Source organism: Spodoptera frugiperda, chromosome 6 (assembly GCF_023101765.2).
Source record: "Spodoptera frugiperda isolate SF20-4 chromosome 6, AGI-APGP_CSIRO_Sfru_2.0, whole genome shotgun sequence".
NCBI classification, from domain to species: Eukaryota; Metazoa; Arthropoda; class Insecta; order Lepidoptera; family Noctuidae; genus Spodoptera; species Spodoptera frugiperda.
Window position 1 is genome coordinate 1,086,145 of NC_064217.1, and position 22,392 is coordinate 1,108,536.

Genomic DNA, 22,392 nt, shown 5'->3' on the forward strand with positions numbered 1-22,392 from the left:
TATCTAAGGTACCTAGATTTTTAATGGATACAGATGCTCAAAAGAGTACATATTAGTAATTCTTGAAATTAGTCCTTAAGTATGTCGTCATTCCTTGCTGTGTTCGCAACATACGATTTTGTTATCTGTACCTACATCAAATGGTAGTCGATTACATTTTAAATTACGAATTTCTTATGGTTTTTGAGCATTTTTAAAGTAATTATTTGCTATTTTTTATCGATTTTACGATTAACGATTTCTCAAGTTATGATAGAGGCTCGATACAAAAATCTTGGAAACGTTCTATTGATCTATTGATGTAGATCGACTAAGCTCCTATTTTTTTTCCTAGTAAAAAATAACCGGCAGGTAAATGACTGTTATTTTTTCGCCCCCACTTGACGAAATCCAAAAAGGTTTAATTTTTTTTTTCGAAACTGAACTTGCGGTCCTTTTACGCCGATTGTCTTTGAAGTTTCTTAAATGTTTTTTCTTCTTTTGTTTTTTTGATACTCTGAAGTCATTTGATAATAATATCATCCCTAAACTGATATTGCAGTTGAACTTATTATCATTTCTGAAAACATCAGATAAAGCAACATTGTCCCGCATTTTAACATTTCGATGCCGACACTCGATAAAATAAAATAAACTAGCTGGTTCCGTAAACTATTCCGAGACTGCTAAATTCGAGGCCCCTTTAAATGGGTACATAAACGAAGTAACTACCTAATAAGATAAAATGTCTACTGATAGTATTTTGATAACTGATTAGGCCCATCATTATGTTGTAGTAAGTACTCAATGCCATCGGGATTACGATTTGTCGTATTATGACATTATGCCTATTGAATAATGAAAAGTAAGTACATAGTGGTTACCATCTGTGTGTCTGATATTTTTCTTCTCAATCCTCATTAAGAAAGTCTTCCGAGACAAAAAATAACGAGTCTATATAGAACACACCCAAGCTCTGCCATGACACTGGTTCCTCATTTCCTACAATTTTCCGGCGACTTTATCCACGACCTTCACCAGGTCATTAGATCTTTCAGTTGCTTACCTATTTTAACAGGAAACATCTGATTAATGTTTCAACTGTTAGTTTTTAAAAGTAGTTTGGTATTTTTAACGTTTTGAATTCGTTGATTTCCAAGTTTGTAGGTGAAGTTCGTAAAATCACAGTTTCTAATAGGTCTTAGAGGAATTGGTGTTTAAACGAACGTAACTGGCGTTGAAAAAAAAAAAGGTGTTTTAAAGAACTAACACACGTGTGGATAAGAAATTAAAAATATTTGTTGTGTACGCGGAAAATGATTATAATGCATAGAAACGCAAAAATATCTGCTACCTAGCAAAGTTCAGTCTTAAGAAATCCTCATACAATTATTTCGATAGTGACTGATTTGTTATACATTGGTAATATCAAATCAACCATCAATGTGGGGCCTCAAATAACATCACAATCTACAAGCGCCTTTATCAGATACTAAGGTACAACAGGCCTTTGCGATGAAAAATCCCTGTACGGTGAACCAAGAATAATAAATGGATCAGGTCATTTAATTTAGCTCCTCGAGATCAAATTCTATTAAGGGTAAGAATGACCGAATGTAAGATAAAAATATTCGCGTAAATTTGGAGATCTTGGTTAAAGAAATTCTGTCGCGAGATTTCTTTTCCTTTTTAGATCAAGTTCAACTCTTAACTTAGTTTCTATAGTAGGATTTTTGTTTGCGGAGTTACGCCCGTTACACATCACAACTGATAAATGACGATACGTCATCGATCAAGCAGCTCAACCCTCTGATAACGCATTTCCAATTGTATTGTATGTATGCTTGTACACGAAGTCTGTAGGACTTGCATAACATAATTATGTTGGGTTTATATTTAGGGCGGTGGTAGTCGTCGTGTGATATTCGTCTAATTATTAATAAATAAATAAATGGTAGTCATTTGATATTGTTATAATTAGGCATAAACAATTTAGAAAAACAGTAGCTATAAAAGTCAGAGAAAGCTACAAGATAACGACTTAACGAGCTCATCTATCACGTTGTGTAATTTTATTCGACGTATCATTAACGTATTATGTTTATCTTATTGACTTGCTTAAAAAAGCATATGAAACAAAGCTAATAACACAACTGTTTTGGGTAAAAAAAAAACGTAAATCTTGGCTCTGATTGGGCCTTGATGGGCTTTAAACATAACATTTGTTGTTCCAGGTCTCGTCCACGAGCTTGCAGCGCTGTTACCGCACTATGAGAGTGCGTCTCACATGCTTATGATCTCAATATAGAACAAAATACACATTTGAAGCCCGTATCGTACATCACAATGGCCTTTCTGTGAGTATACATTTTTCGGTGTTTCGAATTGTCGATGTTTTTCGTTTCTCCGATTTTTCTTTTTCATTATTTTATCGTTACGCTACCACGTTCACTCCCTCGTTGCGAACAGCATGCCAAATTATTATTTTAGTTAATTCCCTTTATGATGATGCTGAGGCTTTCGTCGGCGTGTACCTTATATATCAGTGCACTGACCGCGTCGGGGTCGCCCGCGCTATTCTGGTACTAACCTATTTTAAACATATATTGATTAGTTACTGCTTATTAAATTAATTTAACTCATATTTTTAATAAACAACGGGCCTAGCTATATCTGGCGATTGCATACATTGTTTTTTATTTCGTGTTAACGGTTATCACGGAAGTTAAATGTTATTGTAAACTGCATAATCAATTATATACCCCAAAATAGTTGAAAGTCGAATTAATGAAAAGACTTATGACCTGTAACGATATGATATTGACGCAAAAGAAGATTATGTTGGAGATAGGTTGGTACCAATATCGTTTAAATGGGATGTTGGTGACTGCGTGTCACCAGAACAGCACGCGAATTCGCTCCGACCGCACTGGACCTCTCCGAGCCAATACGTGTACTCGTGCGCATCGCGGTTAAATAATACTTATAAAATACGCGATAGGTCCTCATCGTCGAATCGTTAACAGGCCACACTGGACCATTGTATAGTAGCACTTAGGCGAGTAGCAGGCGGTGGAGCGGTGCGGTGCGATGGGAACGAAGCGGCGACAGCGGTTGGTCCGTCGCACGGGCGCGGGCAGTGCGCCTGAGTGGGTGTCTCGCGTTGCAGATGCATGGGGCGGGCGGGCGGCTGCAGTGCGACGAGTGGGCGGCGGCGCGCGCGGTAGAGTGCCGGCCACATGCGCCCGCGCCATGTGGCGCGTGCTGCTGGCCCTGGGGGCCGCGTGCGCCACCGCGCGCGCCTCGCAAGACGTGGTCCTCTCCTTCAGCGACCCTGTGACGGCGCCCTATTCGTTCTTCAATCATCTGGCCGTCGACCGAAACACCGGCCGGGTGTACGTCGGCGCCGTCAACAGAATCTACCAACTCTCCCCCGACTTGGAAGTCGCACAGTCGATCGTCACGGGCCCTGTTAACGACTCTGCCCTCTGCACCTTCGACTGCCCCTCTAATTATGTGAAGAAACCTACGGACAATGTGAATAAAGCTCTAGTGATTGACTACGCTACCAGCCGCTTGATCACATGTGGTTCGGTGCTGCAAGGGTTGTGTTCTGTACGAAACTTGAATAATATTTCTCACGATGTGCGCGAAGTGCGTGAGCCAGTTGTGGCGAACAATGCAACTGCCTCAACGGTGGCATTCATCGCTCCAGGACCTCCAAATCCTCCGATGACACAAGTTATGTATGTAGGCGTCACTTTTACAGGCAATTCGCCTTATCGTTCGGAAGTTCCTACAGTAAGCAGTCGCTCTCTCGAAGATGACCGTCTATTTATGATAGCTAGAACGGCGGTTACGACTGGTACGAGAATGTTTGTCAATTCACTATCTCGCGAACGCTATCCAATTAATTACGTCTACGGTTTCAATTCGGAAGGATTCAGTTATTTTTTGACAACCCAATTGAGGGGTGTGGGCTCTGACACATATTACAGCAAACTAGTCAGAGTCTGTCATGATGATGAGAATTACTATTCCTACACTGAAATTCCAATGTCATGTACCGGAGAAGGTGGTGGAAATTATGGATACAACCTGGTACAAGCAGCGTTTGTCGGTAAAGCCGGTTCCGTTCTAGCTGGAGAGTTAGGGATAACTGCTCAACATGACGTGCTGTTCGCTGCTTTTAGTCAGAGTGAATCAATCAATACTAACACTCCTTCTGATCTGTCTGCACTGTGTGTTTATTCCCTCAAAGCAATCCGGCGTAAATTCATGCAAAATATAAAGACCTGCTTCAGTGGTAATGGTTCTAGGGGTCTAGACTTTATATCACCCTCCCACGCTTGCATTGGAACAAAGCTACAATCAATTAGCGAAGATTTCTGTGGGCTTGATGTGAATACGCCGCTGGGAGGCGAACAACCAGTGGAAGCAGTGCCTGTTGCAATATTCACTAAGAGGCTAACAGCGGTTGCGGCGACCGCCACTGGCGATTATACCGTTGTGTTTGCTGGCACTGCTCAGGGACACCTCAAGAAGATCGTGGTTGAGAGCGCCACTTCTGCGTTTGAGTACGGAGATATCGTCGTCGACGAGGGCTCTGCTGTCAACAAGGACCTGCATTTCGATACTCAATTTATGCATTTATATGTGATGACTGAACGTAAAGTGTCTAAAGTGAAAGTTCAAGAGTGTAGCGTATATAAATCATGCTTAACTTGTCTTGGAGCCAAAGACCCGTATTGTGGATGGTGTTCTTTAGAAAATAAGTGTAGCTTACGATCAGACTGTCAAGACGCAGCTAAAGATCCTTTGTATTGGATCTCTTATCGTAGCGGCCGTTGCACAACTATTACTCAAGTAACACCAAATCAGTTGCAACGAACGACTGCTAGAACGTTAGATTTACTTATAGAAAACTTGCCAACTCTCAATGGACAATTCTTGTGTGCATTTACAGCTCTAGATCGTACTCTCACTACTAATGCTACTCGAAAACCTTATGGCGTTAATTGTACCACTCCGCGTACCGACACGCTGCCCTCTATACCCACCGGCCAGCATCATTTTACAGCGAAACTGTCGGTTCGAACTACCCAAGGTCCTGATTTTGTCGCTACTAACTTTACATTTTTTGACTGCAACACGTACAGCTCGTGCACGCAATGCGTAAGCTCCTCATTTCCTTGTGATTGGTGTGTCGATGGACATCGTTGTACACATGACACAGCTGAAAATTGCCGAAACGATATTCTAGTCACCGGTGTTAGTAGAATCGGTCCTAGTTATCGCTCAGGGCCCGGCTTCTGTCCCACTATAAATTCAACGTCCGACGGCACAAACGAGATTTTAGTTCCATCCGGTGTAAAGAAAGCTATAAAAGTTAAAGTCCATATAATAGGTCAATTTATCGTTCAGACAAGGTTCGTTTGTCAATTCAATATAGAGGGGCGTGTGACTCATGTCAACGCTCAGCTCCTTGCTGACACAATTTACTGTGAAGCTGTTGAATTTACTTACACATCTCGAGCTCCAAACATTACCGCTTCCTTTGCTGTTATATGGGGAGGGTCTAAACCTTTAGATAATCCAGATAATACTCACATCTTAATTTACCGTTGTAATGATATGGCAGATAATTGCGGTATGTGTCTCGCACTCCCAGAGAAGTTTGGATGTGGTTGGTGCCAAGGATCCGACAGATGCGAGGTTCAAGAACAATGTGGTGTTCCTAGTGTATGGTTGAACCGTACTCAAACTTGCCCTAATCCGGAAATACACTCATTTAGGCCTCAGTTAGGTCCCTGGGATGGCGGTACTAATATAACTATTGAAGGTATTAACTTAGGTCGCAACATATCTGATATTTATAACGGCGTTACGATTGCAGGTATCAAATGTCAACCGATCATCGAACTATATGTAAAAACTAAACAAATTGTCTGTACTGTAGATGGGCCGGGTGAAGAAGTGCCTCGAGACGGCCCCGTGGTCGTACGCGTTGCGGACTATCGCGGAGAATCAAAACATCACTACGCGTTCGTGAACCCTAAAATAAATTCAATTCAACCGAAATACGGTCCCCAATCTGGAGGTACAAAATTACGTATAACAGGCGAATATCTCAATGCAGGGAGTAACATTCAAGCATTCATAGATGATTTGCCATGCGCCATATTATCTGTATCACATGAAGAGGCTGTCTGTAGAACTAGTCATTCATATCAAATTAAAATGGGTACTTTGCGAATGCGTTTCGATAACGGTATGCGAACACTAGAACGTGAAAAGTTTGAATATATGGAGGATCCTATTGTTGTGTCTGTGGAGTCGGGTCCACCTCTAACGACGCAAAGAAAACAACCGAAGGGTATTCCATCGGGCGGCATAAGTATTAAAGTGACCGGCCAAAATTTCCATACAATTCAATTTCCGCAGATATACGTGTATCACGATAACCGACCCTATATCGCCCCTTGTAACAGGATTGATTATCAGTCGCACCTTATTTGTGAATCTCCGGGAATAGAAAGTGCTGGTCTTGTTTTAGATCCAGATAGACCTTTGGAATTAGAATACGGTTTTAATATGGACGATGTCCAAAGTGTACAAAATCTGACTAGCAAAAGAGGCGAGGCGTTCTTACTTTACCCCGATCCCGTTTATGAGAGATTCGACGAAGATGTAAAGTATTTTAAGTCTGAATATTTAACAATTAACGGTCAAAATCTCGATAGAGCTTGTACTGAGCTTGATGTAGAAGTTCACATAGGGGATAGTTTATGTAACGTGACATCTCTGTCACGGCATCAATTGACTTGCCGTCCGCCTTCGCGGGATGAACTTCCTGATGGCGTAGATACCCCTGAAGTAGTAGTCAAAGTTGGACGTGCTCTCACGTACAAGATTGGTAAATTATCTTATTCCTCGCAAGCTGGCCTCCAAGCCGCCATCGGCAAACCAGCTTTAATAGGGATTGGGGTCAGTGCCGGTATACTCCTTTTAATATTTTTCGGATTTTTAGTTATGTATAGGAGAAAGTCAACTGAAAACATTAGAGTATTAAAGAATATGCAAGAGCAAATGGATATTTTAGAGTTAAGAGTAGCTGCCGAATGTAAGGAGGCGTTTGCCGAGTTGCAAACAGAAATGACAGATTTGACTGGAGATGTGACAGGCGGTATACCTTTCTTAGATTACCGTACGTATGCTATGAAAATATTGTTCCCTAACATCGACGACCATGCCGTCCTGCAATGGGAGCGCCCAGAGCTTATTAGAAAAGACAAAGGTCTCAGAATGTTTGGGCAGTTAATTATGAACAAAACATTCCTTCTATTATTTATTCGTACTTTAGAAAGCAATAGATATTTTTCAATGCGCGATCGTGTTAATGTAGCTTCTCTTATTATGGTTACTCTTCAAAGTAAGATGGAGTATTGTACTGATGTATTAAAGACATTATTAGCGGAGTTAATAGAAAAATGTATGGAAGGCAAGAATCATCCCAAGTTGTTGTTGAGACGTACCGAGAGCGTCGCCGAAAAGATGTTGAGCGCTTGGTTCACATTCCTCTTGTATAAATTCCTGCGCGAGTGCGCTGGCGAACCACTGTACCTGTTGTTTAGGTCGATGAAAGGTCAAGTCGACAAAGGGCCTGTAGACGCGATTACTTCCGAAGCACGATATTCCCTAAGCGAGGAAAAACTCATTAGGCAGTCCATAGATTTCAAACCCATGACTGTAAGTGTGTCGATATCACAACAGACGTTATTCGTTAGTGGTTTAGAGGCTACTACTGAAAATGTTCATGTTAAAGTTCTCGACTGTGATACCATAAGTCAAGTAAAAGAAAAATGTTTAGACGCGATTTACCGTGCAACTCCATACTCCCAGAGACCAAGTCGTGATGACCTCGACTTGGAATGGCGCACGGGCGCCTGCGGCCGTCTTATCCTCTACGATGAGGATAGCACTACTAAATGTGAAGGCGAATGGCGCAAGCTCAATACTCTGAATCATTATCGCGTACCGGATGGAGCATGTCTTAGTCTCGTTGCCAAACAAAGTTCCGTATACAATTTATCGAACATGGAAAAGAACGACAAGTCCCACACTTATGAAACGCTTAATCGCGGTAAATATGGTTCGGCTAGTCCACCAGCCAGTCCCCTCAAATATGAACATGGTGGCGGTTTCAAATACTGGCATTTAGTGCGCCACCACGATGATGACGCACGCAAAGAGGGAGAGCGTGGCAATAAAATGGTCTCGGAAATATATCTTACCCGTCTTCTTGCCACCAAGGGCACTCTGCAAAAGTTCGTCGATGATTTATTCGAGACTATTTTTAGCACAGCGCACCGTGGCTCGGCGCTTCCTCTCGCTATAAAGTACATGTTCGACTTCCTCGACGATCAGGCGCTGCAGCACACAATCTCCGATCCGGAGGTTGTGCACACCTGGAAGAGTAATTCCCTTCCGCTACGTTTCTGGGTCAATCTGATTAAGAATCCTAACTTCGTCTTTGACGTTCACAAGTCTAACACTGTAGATTCTTGCTTGTCCGTTATTGCGCAAACGTTTATGGATTCGTGCTCCACATCTGACCATATCCTTGGTAAGGACTCACCATCGTCCAAGCTTCTTTACGCGAAAGACATTCCTGTGTATAAGGAGTGGGTGGAGCGTTATTATGCAGATATTAAGTTAATGCCAGCGATATCCGATCAGGATATGAATGCTATGCTCGCGGAGGAGTCCCGTCTCCACACTAAAGAGTTCAACACGAACTGTGCGCTGAACGAGCTGTACGCGTATGCAGAGAGGTACAACGAGCAGCTAACGGTGACCCTCGAGGAGGACGAGTTCTCGCAGAAGCAGCGGCTCGCGTACCGCCTCGAGCAGGTGCACGGGCTGATGTCGCACGACTATAACGTGTGATCGCCCGTGTGGGAGGCCCGTGACACCAACCCCACCGCCCTGTATATAGAGCCCCCGCACATATCTATGCTGGCAAATATTGTATATATTAGATAGTGTACAGTCATTAATATTGTAATTTTTGTATCATTTCTGCGGTCCGATGTCGTTTTTTAATTTTATATAATGAAATTTGTATTAATTTTACACGACGAGCTCGGCCGGCCGCGGTCGTGCCACAGTAAGCATCGTAATAAAAATTGTGTATGTCTGTCTATGTGTGCTCGCGTCGTACGAGTTAATGTTACGTCGATCGGTGTAAAATGTGTGTCGCAAACGAAATCGCATGTGAGCTCGCCGGCGAGCGAGATCGTCTCTCGCCGACGGGCGATTTTAAAATTTGTACTCACTACTTAACGAAATATCCGACAGTGATGCCCTGAACGATTCCAATAAATAAATATCGTCGAATATAAACATTTGTTTGATTTGTCGGCGGTAGTGAGCAGCGCCATTGTCGCGCACGACGAAAGCCCCCGCGTCTCGGCAGCTGTCGGCAGGGTGAGCGCGGTACGACCATGCCACCTCGTCTCGCTAGCTCGCGTAACCCTTGTCGGTCGCGTCACTCAACTGTGGTGTCCAGCACGTCACATCTCATATCACCAATCATGTGTATGTCGTTGCGTTGAGGCACGCCGCCGGCCCACGAGGGTTGTTACGCGCGCCGCGCGGCGAGACGGTCATGGATGAACCTACGCGGCCCTGCTGTTTCAGCCGGTACGTGCGGATCGTGGCAAGAACGACATTCGCGGTCGTCAACAACCTTTACTGCATCCCCGCTTACGTGGTGTGGATGATGGCGCTGCGCCTCGTCAGACCCTTGTTCGCCCCCCTCTATTGGAAGATTGAAGGACTCATGTATCACTGGCTGCTGGCGATGGTGTCTATGTGGGCTTGGACTGCTGGATATGAAAGTAAGTCAGTTTTGTTGTTCGGAGGAGGCGCGCCAAATACTACATATTATGAGTGGTTAAAATTCAGTTCCATAAGCCGCTGAGTGGGAGTTAGTTTTGAATAGCGTAATTAGCATCTATGTATGTGGTAATGTTCAGATTGCGTTTAAGATAAGCATAAAGCGTACAGAAGATTTAAACACTTTTACCATTGTTCTTTGTGAACGGTATTGTTGGAAAGACGTATGCACATCCGACTTATCATATGGCGCGCCTCGTATTACATATGAACTCAGCAAATGACCCTATAAATGCCGATACTTCATAGTTACTAAAAATATTCTACAATGGGTAATAGAGATATAACATGGAAAACAATGTTACGCTTCTGTTAATTCCGCTTGCATTATGAGTGTACTTTCAAGGAACTTATTAAATCAGTGGTAAGCGGACGTAATGTACCAATGTAAAGCAACCGGATATCGTAACAATGAACCCGAACCGACGCTCGATATAAACTTATGTAAGGTATACAACTACACACTTCAAGAATGCAACGACTGCTGTGATAAAGGTAAGTAGGTCTAAAGTTTATTATAAGTAGGTACAAGAAGGCCTGTTATTTTCCATGATTCCTAAATTATGTGTATTTACATAGGTGGAACACAAGCGCTATTTTACATTACCGAGAATTAATTAGCATCGTCGACAATCTTATTTTTATAAGGAAATATATTATCTTCCTGAAACCAATGCTACCAAATTTAAACTTTATGACAGAATGGTTCAAAACTATACTATCTTATCTTTAATATATGATATCACTTAAGAAATATTTAAGATTGCTTTTGTAGCCACTTAAAATTGCCTCTGCAAACGTTGTTATCATAAAGTAGTACCTCACACGTATTATTATTCTAGCACATGTTTTATGAACACCATGACTGATGTCTGTAGCGTACATATGAATCATAGGATCAGGTGACACGTCAGAAGCAGATGTTTGCAAGGTGACAAGACGCAACACAGCATCTTCATATAAAACTACGTAATACATTAAATCGCCAATGTGAGATAGCTCCATTCACGCGGCTGCAAGGCTTAATCACGTTATAAAAGTGGGCTACCGTCCGGCGGACACGTCTGGCGACGACGACTAAACGGATTAGCGACCAATCATTTCTAGATAATACGCCTATGTAATATCATGTTACTCAATAGGGGGAATTAAGTTTCACATTTGGCGACCAGCTACGTCAGCTAAGTAATTGATTTTCGAATAAACAATAGTGTTTCGAAAGGTTCTGGTCGCGAGTGGTCGGAGACCGGTCGTGGATGGCGCGCGCTGTATTGACCTTATGCGGCTGCGTAGTTTATGCGCGGCCGCCTGAGGACGGTCGATGACCGTCGCCGCCCGCGCGCAGCCCCCGCGCTAGGAATGCTGCCTCCCCCCACGTCATGTCACGTTGCATTTCGAGTAGCGAATTTGCATGTTGTTGTCGAGTCAGCGCGCTCACGATCGACATTTCAAGTTTTTGAGATTTTGCACGTGGTGAAAGCACGTGAAAGTACACCACGCGATTGTTTTTCACAAAGCAGCAGGCAAACCGATTTAAATCATCTCATGGTACGCTTTTTAGATTGATGGTTTGGTAACATTGACATTAACAATGACAAAATTGTTTAGCGCGCTTTCGCTTCCTCTTTTGTACAAATAGAGAAATTCAACCGTAATCCACATTTATCAGTAAATACCTAGTTAGATATTGTTAGATTAGTAGGCTTATTTGTAAACTCTAGTTGTAATTTAAGTTTTAATAGCATATTCGTTATTTGAAATGTAACGTTCCTTTCGAACGAGCCTCCGAACTTGTCTCGACTCGACTGACACATCGTCACTTCATTCGAATTCTGTTCACATTAGACCTCCGGAGATAAATTAACATTGAAAGACTTAACACAAACAAATGATATTCAGAGCGTGTCCACCTACAATCATTATTGGTGGATTGCGTAGTATCATTCTCGGAGTTATAAATTCCTTTTGGTACATCCTTCGATTGTGGCGGTTCGCGTTTCAAATTGAGACCTTCCTGTATATAAATCAGGCGTCGGGTGCGTGCGACAAAGATCTTGGTAGGAAATTGTCGTTTTGCCCCAACATGGCGAAAATGATGGTTAATGAGGCCACAGCGCCAGATGTCTGGCCGAGAACTGGATCCGTACCACTATTACACGCATCTGTAAACCTGTGTGGACGTAACGCAATGCTTTACATACTGCTCTAGTCATTAAGAAGTGTGTTTAGCTAGATCCGACATGCGATGCTAATTCTCTTATATAAAAACAGTCGTGTATCGATGTCTTTACATATCTACATATTGATTATATCTAATAAACAACTGGTACAGAGGGAAACAATCCCTGACTTCCTGTAGGATAAAACATGGAAACAAAATAGGTAGATACGGAGATTAAACACTAGTTTTATTTCCTTTTGGCCTTATGCCAAGTAAATTGGGGTCACCGCTGAATCATAACCAATTGAATGTCGCAATTAGTAACAAAAGCTAGTTAGGTACGAGTAGTATAAAAAATGCACGTTTTGAAACTCGATTGATAATAATAACAGAATTGTTTGATGTTCCTCTGACCATCAGAGGCAACTGGTACGGCATTGGTTCAGTGGTACAGTCACACGCCAAAATAACAATGGTCTTATGACGAGTGATGTCATTTCCTTGTTATATCACATTTTGTTACAAATTCACATCAAGCAATAAAAACAAAACTAACAAACTAGGTAGTGTCTTGCGGTTTTGTCCATTTTCACATGAAAAGAAATATAATAATATTCTTAAACACTTTCCTTTGTTCTACTGTAATAAGTGTAATACACACTGCCAGTGCTGTACTGGATATCCGTATCCACCGATATTTAAGGAATATAGTAGGACTAAGTTTCCAGATGGGTATGCAGAGACCATAGATAAAAAATAGACCATATACAGGGTGTCCCTGAAATCGACGTCCAACGGGCACTAGATGATCAGCAAGGTTCTAACTGTTATCAGAAAAATATAAAAAAATTCTAAGTCCTACAGTTTTTAAATTACAGTGACTTATGTGTTATCCACGAAAAAGTACACCCTGTGGCAGTCTTTTGACTCTTGTTGCTACAAATCTTTATTTTTTCGTCTGCAGTCTTCCTTACATTATCCTGAATAGTGCTCCAGTAATATGGAATCATAAATTCTTAGCCAACTGCTTTAGATTGGAAAACATTGTTAGTTTTAGAGTAACCAAATACTCTGAATAAAATTTTCACCTTACTTTAAGTGACTGTACTGAATAAATTATGTATGGGGCTAGTAGTGGCAAATTTCACCAAAGTTGGCGCATTTAATAAGGATTATAAAATGGTATAGCACTTTGCAAATTATTTCTTAAATTCGACACAAAAAAAGATTTTTCAACGAAACTCCGTTTCGATGAATTTATTTGAACTTACTAATATTTCTTCTAGTGTACTCAAATCATACGTTACAACCTCGTATGCACTAGACAACACTTTGCACGCGATTTGTTATCATCATGTTGAAAATCAGCGAGGATCTCTTGTCAAACAACATTGTCTGTTTACCCGTGATTTCGCTTATTCGATTTCGATTATCGCTAGACGAACTGGTGTTGTGCATCTCGAGCTATCGTACTCGGGCTTCGGCATTTTAGCTTATTTATTTTTTTAAATTATTTTTTGCTTTTCCTACAATTCCTTGTAACGGTACAAATAACTCTTTCTCGACAAACTAAAGAATATTTGATGCTTCATCCCGCATTTGATCACAAGGCACGTAGAACACGTAACTTAATCGGAGGATTCACCCATTTCTTTTTTTTTTGATGGGGATATGACGAGTAATTGTGCGTAAGGGCTCATGTACACCACACCACTACCGCGTCGATATGCTGTATACATGACGCTGCCGCGTCCGTTCCTTTTGATTTTACTACACATTTGATAATGTGTTTGATGCACTATGAACATCATATTGCAATCATTCAATATTATTTAGTGAAACATGATACAACACAACATCAGTTCCTCTAGTAAGTCTAGTAATATTGCCGACGAAAGCTGCAAGCGAAATCATGAGTAGACAGACAATGTTGTTTGACAAGAGATCCTCGCTGATTTTCAACATGATGATAACAAATCGCGTGCAAAGTGTTGTCTAGTGCATACGAGGTTGTAACGTATGATTTGAGTATACTAGAAGAACTATTAGTAAGTTCAAATAAATTCATCGAAACGGAGTTTCGTTGAAAAATCTTTTTTTGTGTCGAATTTAAGAAATAATTTGCAAAGTGCTATACCATTTTATAATCCTTATTAAATGCGCCAACTTTGGTGAAATTTGCCACTACTAGCCCCATACATAATTTATTCAGTACAGTCACTTAAAGTAAGGTGAAAATTTTATTCAGAGTATTTGGTTACTCTAAAACTAACAATGTTTTCCAATCTAAAGCAGTTGGCTAAGAATTTATGATTCCATATTACTGGAGCACTATTCAGGATAATGTAAGGAAGACTGCAGACGAAAAAATAAAGATTTGTAGCAACAAGAGTCAAAAGACTGGCACAGGGTGTACTTTTTCGTGGATAACACATAAGTCACTGTAATTTAAAAACTGTAGGACTTAGAATTTTTTTATATTTTTCTGATAACAGTTGGAACCTTGCCGATCATCTGGTGCCTGTTGGACGTCGACTTCAGGGACACCCTGTATAATAGGTATTAAAAAAATGATAAGAACAATGCAATTACTTCAAGTTGACAAAGGAGCCATATAAAACAAATTCGTCCTTTCCCACAAAGGAACAATAATGAAACTTGAAAATTGTCGTGGTATGGCCTCTCGACTCGTATAAAAAGTAATTTAACTTAGATAAGCGTGACATAATCGAAAATCTACTTGCAGGGTTTGCTAGGTTTCGCGATTTCGGTCTTACGCATCATTGAGCTCGATACAATAAAATTGGTGATAGTTAGTTGAATAAAATAAAAAGATGTTTATGTTTTTCGAATTGGCTGATCATTCAATGGGAACAAATGTAAATAAATGAAAATAACATAGCTTTATTTATTGATACCAACCACCTTTGTTACCAAATATTAGAATTAAGTTACAAAATTAAAACTGTATGCAATGATATGGATATTAGGTATTTATTTCAGAATAGGTGTCTAAATGTATGAAACTCTCCTAAACTAAGGAAAACCTGTGACTTTAGGAGTCGAGTGTTGCAGTTGCCTTTGTTAAAACTAAATATACCATAAGTTCTCTATGATTAAGTCCAAAATGGTTTCCTGACCCAATGGTTACAATTTCTTACCATAGCTTTGCATTGTAGTACGTTAACATTCCTATCTGTTGAGTTAATCATAGCAAGTAATTAAATAAGTATGTCATTGACTAACTATAAAAAGTCTCGTTCTGTCCCTTTCTAGCGTATCTTGAGTTATTAAGGCGAAATCAACAAGTAACTATCATACAAATACGATTATTGGGATTTAGGTTGATGAATGACTAATACAGTGAGTTTATTTTCTAATTATTATGAAAGTGAATACTAAATTAGTTTTACAATATCTAGTTATAAGGTAACATAACATTTCTTTCTACACACACGATTTAAAAATTCATTGCACAGTTACACTACAATGTTTACGAACCGATATAGAAAGTTCATACGAACCAGCTGATACAAAACTATAGACGAATGAAAAACTAATTTTAGATGCATTATTTTAACATAATGAGTCATGCATCCTGCATGAACAGCTATTGATTAACCAGTAAAGTGCGTTACTATATTTTTATGCCTGATTCATCTTCCGGCGACAGTGGCGCCATTTTTTCTGACTTCATTCATGTATTTTACTTGCAAACTGGTTTGGTTTCCGTCAGATTATGCAGAAAGAATGCGTTTTCCGTTATTCCATTACTATTTAATCGTACTTAAACGTTTTGCATAATTTAACGATACAGACTGCATAGTACGAGTTCGTTTTGCGTATAGCGTGATCGAAACGTTACCGCGTTCGGCGCTCTGATTGGTTAGTTCATTGGAGCCGGCCAACCAGAGCGTCGAACGCGGTCTATTTTCGATTCGATTCGTTCAACATAAAATAAACTCGTACTAAGCCCTATATTATAGCCCTTTTGAACCATATAATTATGTATTTAGGATGAAAGTTATTATGAAGGTTGGTTTACAATAGGAACCAACTAATTCACGTACAATAATTGTGACTCAAATAATGACATTTCATGACACGATGACACGCAAAATTTCAAGTAGTTATCGCATGTGTAATCGTTTATCGTCTTCCGTTTTCCGTAACAGTAGGATAAGCTGGAACATATTAAAAATAAACTAAACATTTAATCGGAAGGGCAATGTCCGATGAACCTAAATATTTATCATGATTTATTTGAAGCTGGAATTTGTTTAGATGTAAGTAATAGATTTATTTATTTTTACATGTTACCTGTTCACAGATAGTTTACTAAAATAGTTCGGTATCCCATTCATAAGGTTTTACATATAGTGGAAGCTATGAGGCTGATGTTTTATTGCCTTTAGTGCCATAGATAGAGTAGTGCTTGGAAAAATCGTTAAACAATAGTCACTAATGTGATTAGAGATTAGTAAAGTAGTTGGTATCGGTCAGCAGTGAGTCATTGTTTACACTTTATTGGTAAATATGTATGTATGTTAATGGACTGTGTAATATATGTATTATAGAACTATTTTAGTCGCCCTTTACTATTTTTATCAAAATTGGAGGAGGAATCATTGTAAGTATCTAAACATTAAATAAGAACTGTCCTGTAGCATAATATTCAACTCAATATAAAAATGAAACGAAAGCAGAACACGTATCTTTCATAACACTCACTGTTCCTTATGCAGCTAAAAGCACCGTATTTTCATTTGAGAACGGAACACAATTCATGAATTTATTATCAAGTACCGCTGCATCTAGATAATTTCTAGTTTCCCTCACTGCATCAACAGAGACGAGAGATTGTATTATTTCCTGCAATTACATTTACAACGGAGATGCAATGCAGATCTGTTTCCGTTCAGCAGCGTAGATAAAACCGGCGAGTAGAAACGACTGTGTTATATACGCGTCCTCGTTCTAAAACAGTTGTTTCTGTGCGTCAAGGACGTTCGCTCCGTCTATGTACTCGTACTCAGAGATCGTGACAATTCGTGATAGCGACTTTTCTCAATTGAAACAAGTGTATCGTTCCGTATATCGCCGCGCAAACACTCCCCCTTGTACCTAACAACACATGTACTGCAAACTCGTTTTAGATCCGATCTCGTGGTACGTGGGTACGTAAGCTAAGTAAGGAGGTAACAAAGAACTGGTTTGCGCCGCGGTTTTATGGACCATCTTTCAGTAAGGCTGGAGAGCAACTAATTTTAGAGTCGACCGATCGCCATTTAATGAGCACTTTGGCTTTGACTTTGAATGCCGAAGTTCCTGTTGCCTTAAGCATTGTTTTGGGTACCTACTGTACGAGTGCCAAATTCTGCTTCCCATATTTTGCGTCCAATATCTCTTTGTGTTGTTAAATTCATAGGTAGGTATTTCAAATGAATTTATGTTTTTGATCGCCTAATGAGTCCGTAGCATAAAATATTTAGATAAGAATGTACCCACTTGTAATTTTTCGCTTGTTATTTTATCACTACGTACAATCTTAATTAAAACTAGGCAGGTTGGTACTTTTATGACCCATTATATCATAAATTTTCTACAAAATATGGGGACACGTGCTGTGTAAATAATTGTTACTTAGTATCTAGGTATTCAATTCACTGGAACAGTACATAAAGTCAGCCTTTATCTCTGTCTCAGTTGTCTGGAACAGGTATTGTAGGTACAGCATCAGTTTCAATATAAAAGTCGACGCCAAACATTAACTTGAGACATGTGCGTACATTAGTACACCACAAAAGCACTAGAGCAGAGCGAGTTCTTGCAATAAAACCACATTGGCCGTGTATTGTTGTCTGTCCGACTTTCTAACCAATAGGAGAGCGTGTTTTGTAGTGTGTGTGGCTTTATACGTATTAGGACTATTGTTTGGGCCAGTGTAGTATCCGTATGGTATGATCATGTTTTTTAAGCGAACAAAGATGGGCTGTGACAGTTTTGAATTTGAAAGCGAAAGTGTGAAGGGCTGCGGGCCTGTAATGGACTACAACACCACATGCACGTGTGACGCTTCACTTACTTGTTTGGAAATCTGAATATGGTTGGTATTAAAATACTTATGTTTGGGCGCTTGGAGACTTTGGAATTTATAACTCCAGGGCTTGAGGAAAACTGGACGTAAACGCCATCAGTGCTAAGTGCCTCCACTCTTCACGCATTTAGGTCAAGTTAAGCTGTGGCGACACTTTAGCTACCCATTTCGTTTACCAGATTTTTGCATTAAAATCCGGATAATTAAAACAAGTGGGTTGGACACGCCTGTGTAGCGCTAAAGTTTTCAACGGACCGTTTGATACGAAATAGTGTAACCACGATCGCATCGGAACTCCAATTGAAAATCCTGCCGTGCAATATGGCGGTAATTATTTCCCGAGCACCCGTTTCAAGCGCTTTAACAGGAATTCCAGGCATTAAACATTCAAACTAAAATCCGCTTCATAAATACGGGTCTTATCCTAATACCCTTTCATTATAATTGTTTGCGTTCGTATTACTCTGAAGTGACGAAAAGGGTATGAAATTAATTGGTGAAGGCTGACTCATTTCACAACAGATTTCTTTAGACGAAGTCAGGGCTGATGCTATGGCTAATGTGCTTAGCGTAACTCGTTAACTAGGTACGTGGTTACAACATAATATCGTTGACCTCTTTTACGGTAGGAGGATAACACAGTTTGCGAGAAACAAGGTATTCAAACTCTCCTTTATCACAAGAACCAAGTAGCAACCCTAGCTGAACTTAGTCAGCCACTTGACTGTCACCACGTGTTTATTATTAGCAAGTATTTGCTTTACTTTGAAACATAAGGAAACGGGGATTTAGTTAGCCTCCTTAGATCGTGAATAAGCATACCGTTGGGTTAGCTGGAACTGAATAGGAACTAGTTTTTATACATAGTTAAGGAACCACCGTACTTAGTCATTTAATGGTTACTTAGCAATTATTTTTGATGCAAAATCGCTACTAAGGAATAGTTTAAGGCATCATTAAATGTCTCTGAGTGCTGTAGTACGTAATTATTTATGTATTGTATGTTTTCTAACCACAACTTCAACTACAGTTAAGAGAGGAAATGTATTCGTCAGAAATATATTTTGATAATTACCTACATACATGATGATGACATCATTATCATCACTTAAAACAGGCCCACCTCTTCTGTCCTCCTCCTGTTCTCCACCCCCAAAAACTCTGTTACCTACAATCTTCACTACTTACTTACTCGAACTTACTGACCAAAATGTTCCTGTTTTGTTACTTTAAATATAAAGGACCCATCAGCCTAAGAATAAATTAGTAGAACTCGACTAGTTTTAAAGAGTAATCCGAAATTTTAATGAAGAACTTTACTAGTTTTAATAAGTAAACCGAAAAACATAATAAGATATTTTAGTTATGTCTCACGAAAGTTATAAGAATAGGTTACTTACCGGCTCGCTAAGACACTTAGTAAATGGTGTTAACAATATAAAATAGCTAGACTATTATCTACCTTTTCATCTCAAATGAAAGCAACGTGATTGTGCCAAGAGTTCACAATAGTTCAAGTACAGGAATTTGAACTTAACCTCACGACTGCTATTAACTCAGTTGTAGGCAGAGTAGCTTATGGTTATAAGTGCTATAATAAGAAGAATAGTAAGGCTGACCGTGAAAAATGTATTGTCATTGGATTGGAACTAAAAGTATTGAATTGTTAAGCATAGAAAAAGATACGTCATTTTTAATTTACACTCCTGATCGAGATTTTAAGTTTATTTTTATAATCTTATGAAGTAACTTTTGGAGTTTTTGTATTGTAAATTCTATGGCACAAATCTACTAACAGAAATGTAGGTGCATAGTGTTAGTTCGTAGTATTAAGTCCTTAGGAATCTATAGTTTATCTAGATGAATCATACATGTAAGTAGACCCATACAGATCCACAGTCACCACGACCACAGATCACCACCTTCATACTTCACCAAATGCTGCATCACTCGAGACAAATGCTGTAAAGAAAACCTCAAAGGTAGGTTGAACCATTAATTCTTAACTTGTTCTTCCATATATTTTAGTTGAACAGTGACAATAAGGAAGGGATATTAGATGCAACGTCTTCAATACGTCTATAAATCCTAAGTAAACACATCAAATCTTAAACTATCTTTATTCCCAACAATACACAATAAGGATCAAATTGACGAATAATGGCGTATTCAAAACCCATAAACCAATAGTGAATAACAAAAGCTTATGAATTGAAATGATTCCAAACAATCGCTTGGATCGGAACTGCGTCGTGTAAGGTGGAATATAAATAGCAGCGTGTTTGTTCGAATATTGTGCAGTACAACACGTGTCAGGTACAATAGCTTATTTTGATACGATGATACTTTGAACACACCCACTGGCACGTTTCGTAGATGGGCCATGGAACAAGCGAGACGCGAGTAAAGCGATTGAAAGAGAAAGATAATTTGATGTTGAATAGTTAATACATATGTACTTTATTTTATCACTACTAAACTATGGCTTTTATTACCTACAGTTAAAACAAGAGAAACAGATACTACATGTATATTATAAATTAATTAATTTAATTTAAATCCTTGGTTGATTGAACGATGTAGCCACATCAAATTCATTGGTAGGTGATGATGTAGCTCCACAGCAACTGCAACAAAATAAACGAGATAAGTAACTGCAAACAACCGCGACCAACGTAAAGTAAAGCAGATGGCGCCCTTATCTTTTTGAAGCCACAAACACTTGAACTTGAAAATATTTGTCAGTTCGTACTTGTGGAGTCTGTCTGTATTCATTTCTTTAAATATTTACTTTAAACTTCGTTGGACTGTTGAAATGTAACGAACGGGCCAACGCGATCCAATATTTACTCCAAAAGTTACTGTTAATGCAATTATCGAAATAGTTGAATGGATACGAGAAATAGGAGTTTGTTCACGGTTTAGTGCTTGCTTTTATGTTTTGAATACGTAGAATGGACGTAGAGAAAAGAAACTGAATATTGTATTTGGGAACTTAGTTTAGAGACGCGTAAATAAGACTTCTAAAGATGTTTTAAAAGTTTCCGTTAGGTACACCAGCGGTAATGGCGGGCTCAAAGTTTTTGGTGACTTACACTTCAATTACATTTAAGAATTTTGCCTCTACCGTAAATAAAGAAACATCATTCCGTCTAAGGTATTTCGGACGTAAGTTTAGATAAAGTTGCCTCCTTTACTTATGCGCCACTTCTAACCTTGCGATTTATTTTTAGTAGGTAATAATATTTTTACTTTTATATCTATAGGGCAATAATAGGATACATTGTTTAAACATACTTTACTGTTTTCATTATTATTCGGTACGCATCGTATTGAGCTGTGAAGCGTGACAGTGGATACTTTAAAGGGCTTAAAGCGCTGCAAAAAATGTTAACAATAAGTATGAAATGATCCATAACAGAAATGATCCATAACAACTAGACACACTTTTGATTGAAATTCCTTTACGTGTACTTTCTCAATCATTTGTATTCGAGTCTTAGTTTATCACTTTATATAGAGGTACTGATGGTCGTAATCAGAAGCATAGATAAGTAATTCATATTGATTGATACTGTAGCTAATTATAATATCTATGTGACAGTTGTATGTAGTTATTTTTGCATAAGGATATATTGATATTAGTTGTAGTTGTTCTAGCATATTTTCCTCTTGTATTGTGTGGTTGAATAAAACATCCTCATTTAAGCCAAAATGGTTTTAATTTAATTAGGTAAACAATACATGTGCTTCATGAATACTTGTTTACAGTCTTACCTTCCAAATGACGAGTTTGAACTGGTTTAAAACTGTTTTGATTTTTTGTTGTTGTATTTCTCATCATTGTTAGTCACTCCAGATTCATCGGAAACTTATGTTTACTCACTTAGTTTCTTACTACCTAATTCTGTACATTGTGCTTTAGTCATACCTACTTAATTAAAATTTAGTGCAATATATTTAAGGTCTTAATTTCTTTAACACGCTACTTAGTCATTTCATGCTTACTTAAACTATTCTTTAGTAACGATTTTGTATGGAAAACAATTGCTAAGGACTAGGTTAAGTAACCATTAAATGACTCTGAGTGCGCGAGTTAATGTCTTTAACACGCTACTTAGTTACCATATTAATGTAAATTACGATAATCACATGAACTTCAGTTGAATGAACTTGAATTCTTAACATAAAAAGG

The 22,392-nt window shown here is 39.2% G+C and overlaps 2 protein-coding genes across 4 annotated transcripts in view; one reads left to right on the top strand and one right to left on the bottom strand.

The window, feature by feature from the left end:
* Nucleotides 1-22,392, bottom strand: part of LOC118267378 (fumarate hydratase, mitochondrial) — a 388,013-nt gene that overhangs the window by 15,472 nt on the left and 350,149 nt on the right. The gene's annotated exons all lie outside the window — the stretch shown is intronic.
* LOC118267374 (acyl-CoA:lysophosphatidylglycerol acyltransferase 1) overlaps nt 1-22,392 on the top strand; it is a 255,790-nt gene that overhangs the window by 1,186 nt on the left and 232,212 nt on the right. The window contains exons 2-3 of one of the 2 annotated variants that reach the window (XM_050694137.1): nt 2,214-2,336; nt 9,682-9,881. In XM_050694137.1, coding sequence (XP_050550094.1) covers nt 2,326-2,336; nt 9,682-9,881 — 211 coding nt within the window. In that variant the 5' untranslated portion in view covers nt 2,214-2,325. Of the gene's footprint in view, nt 1-2,213; nt 2,337-3,148; nt 9,385-9,681; nt 9,882-22,392 lie in introns of those variants that run through there. The other variant, XM_035581292.2, reaches the window with a different exon arrangement.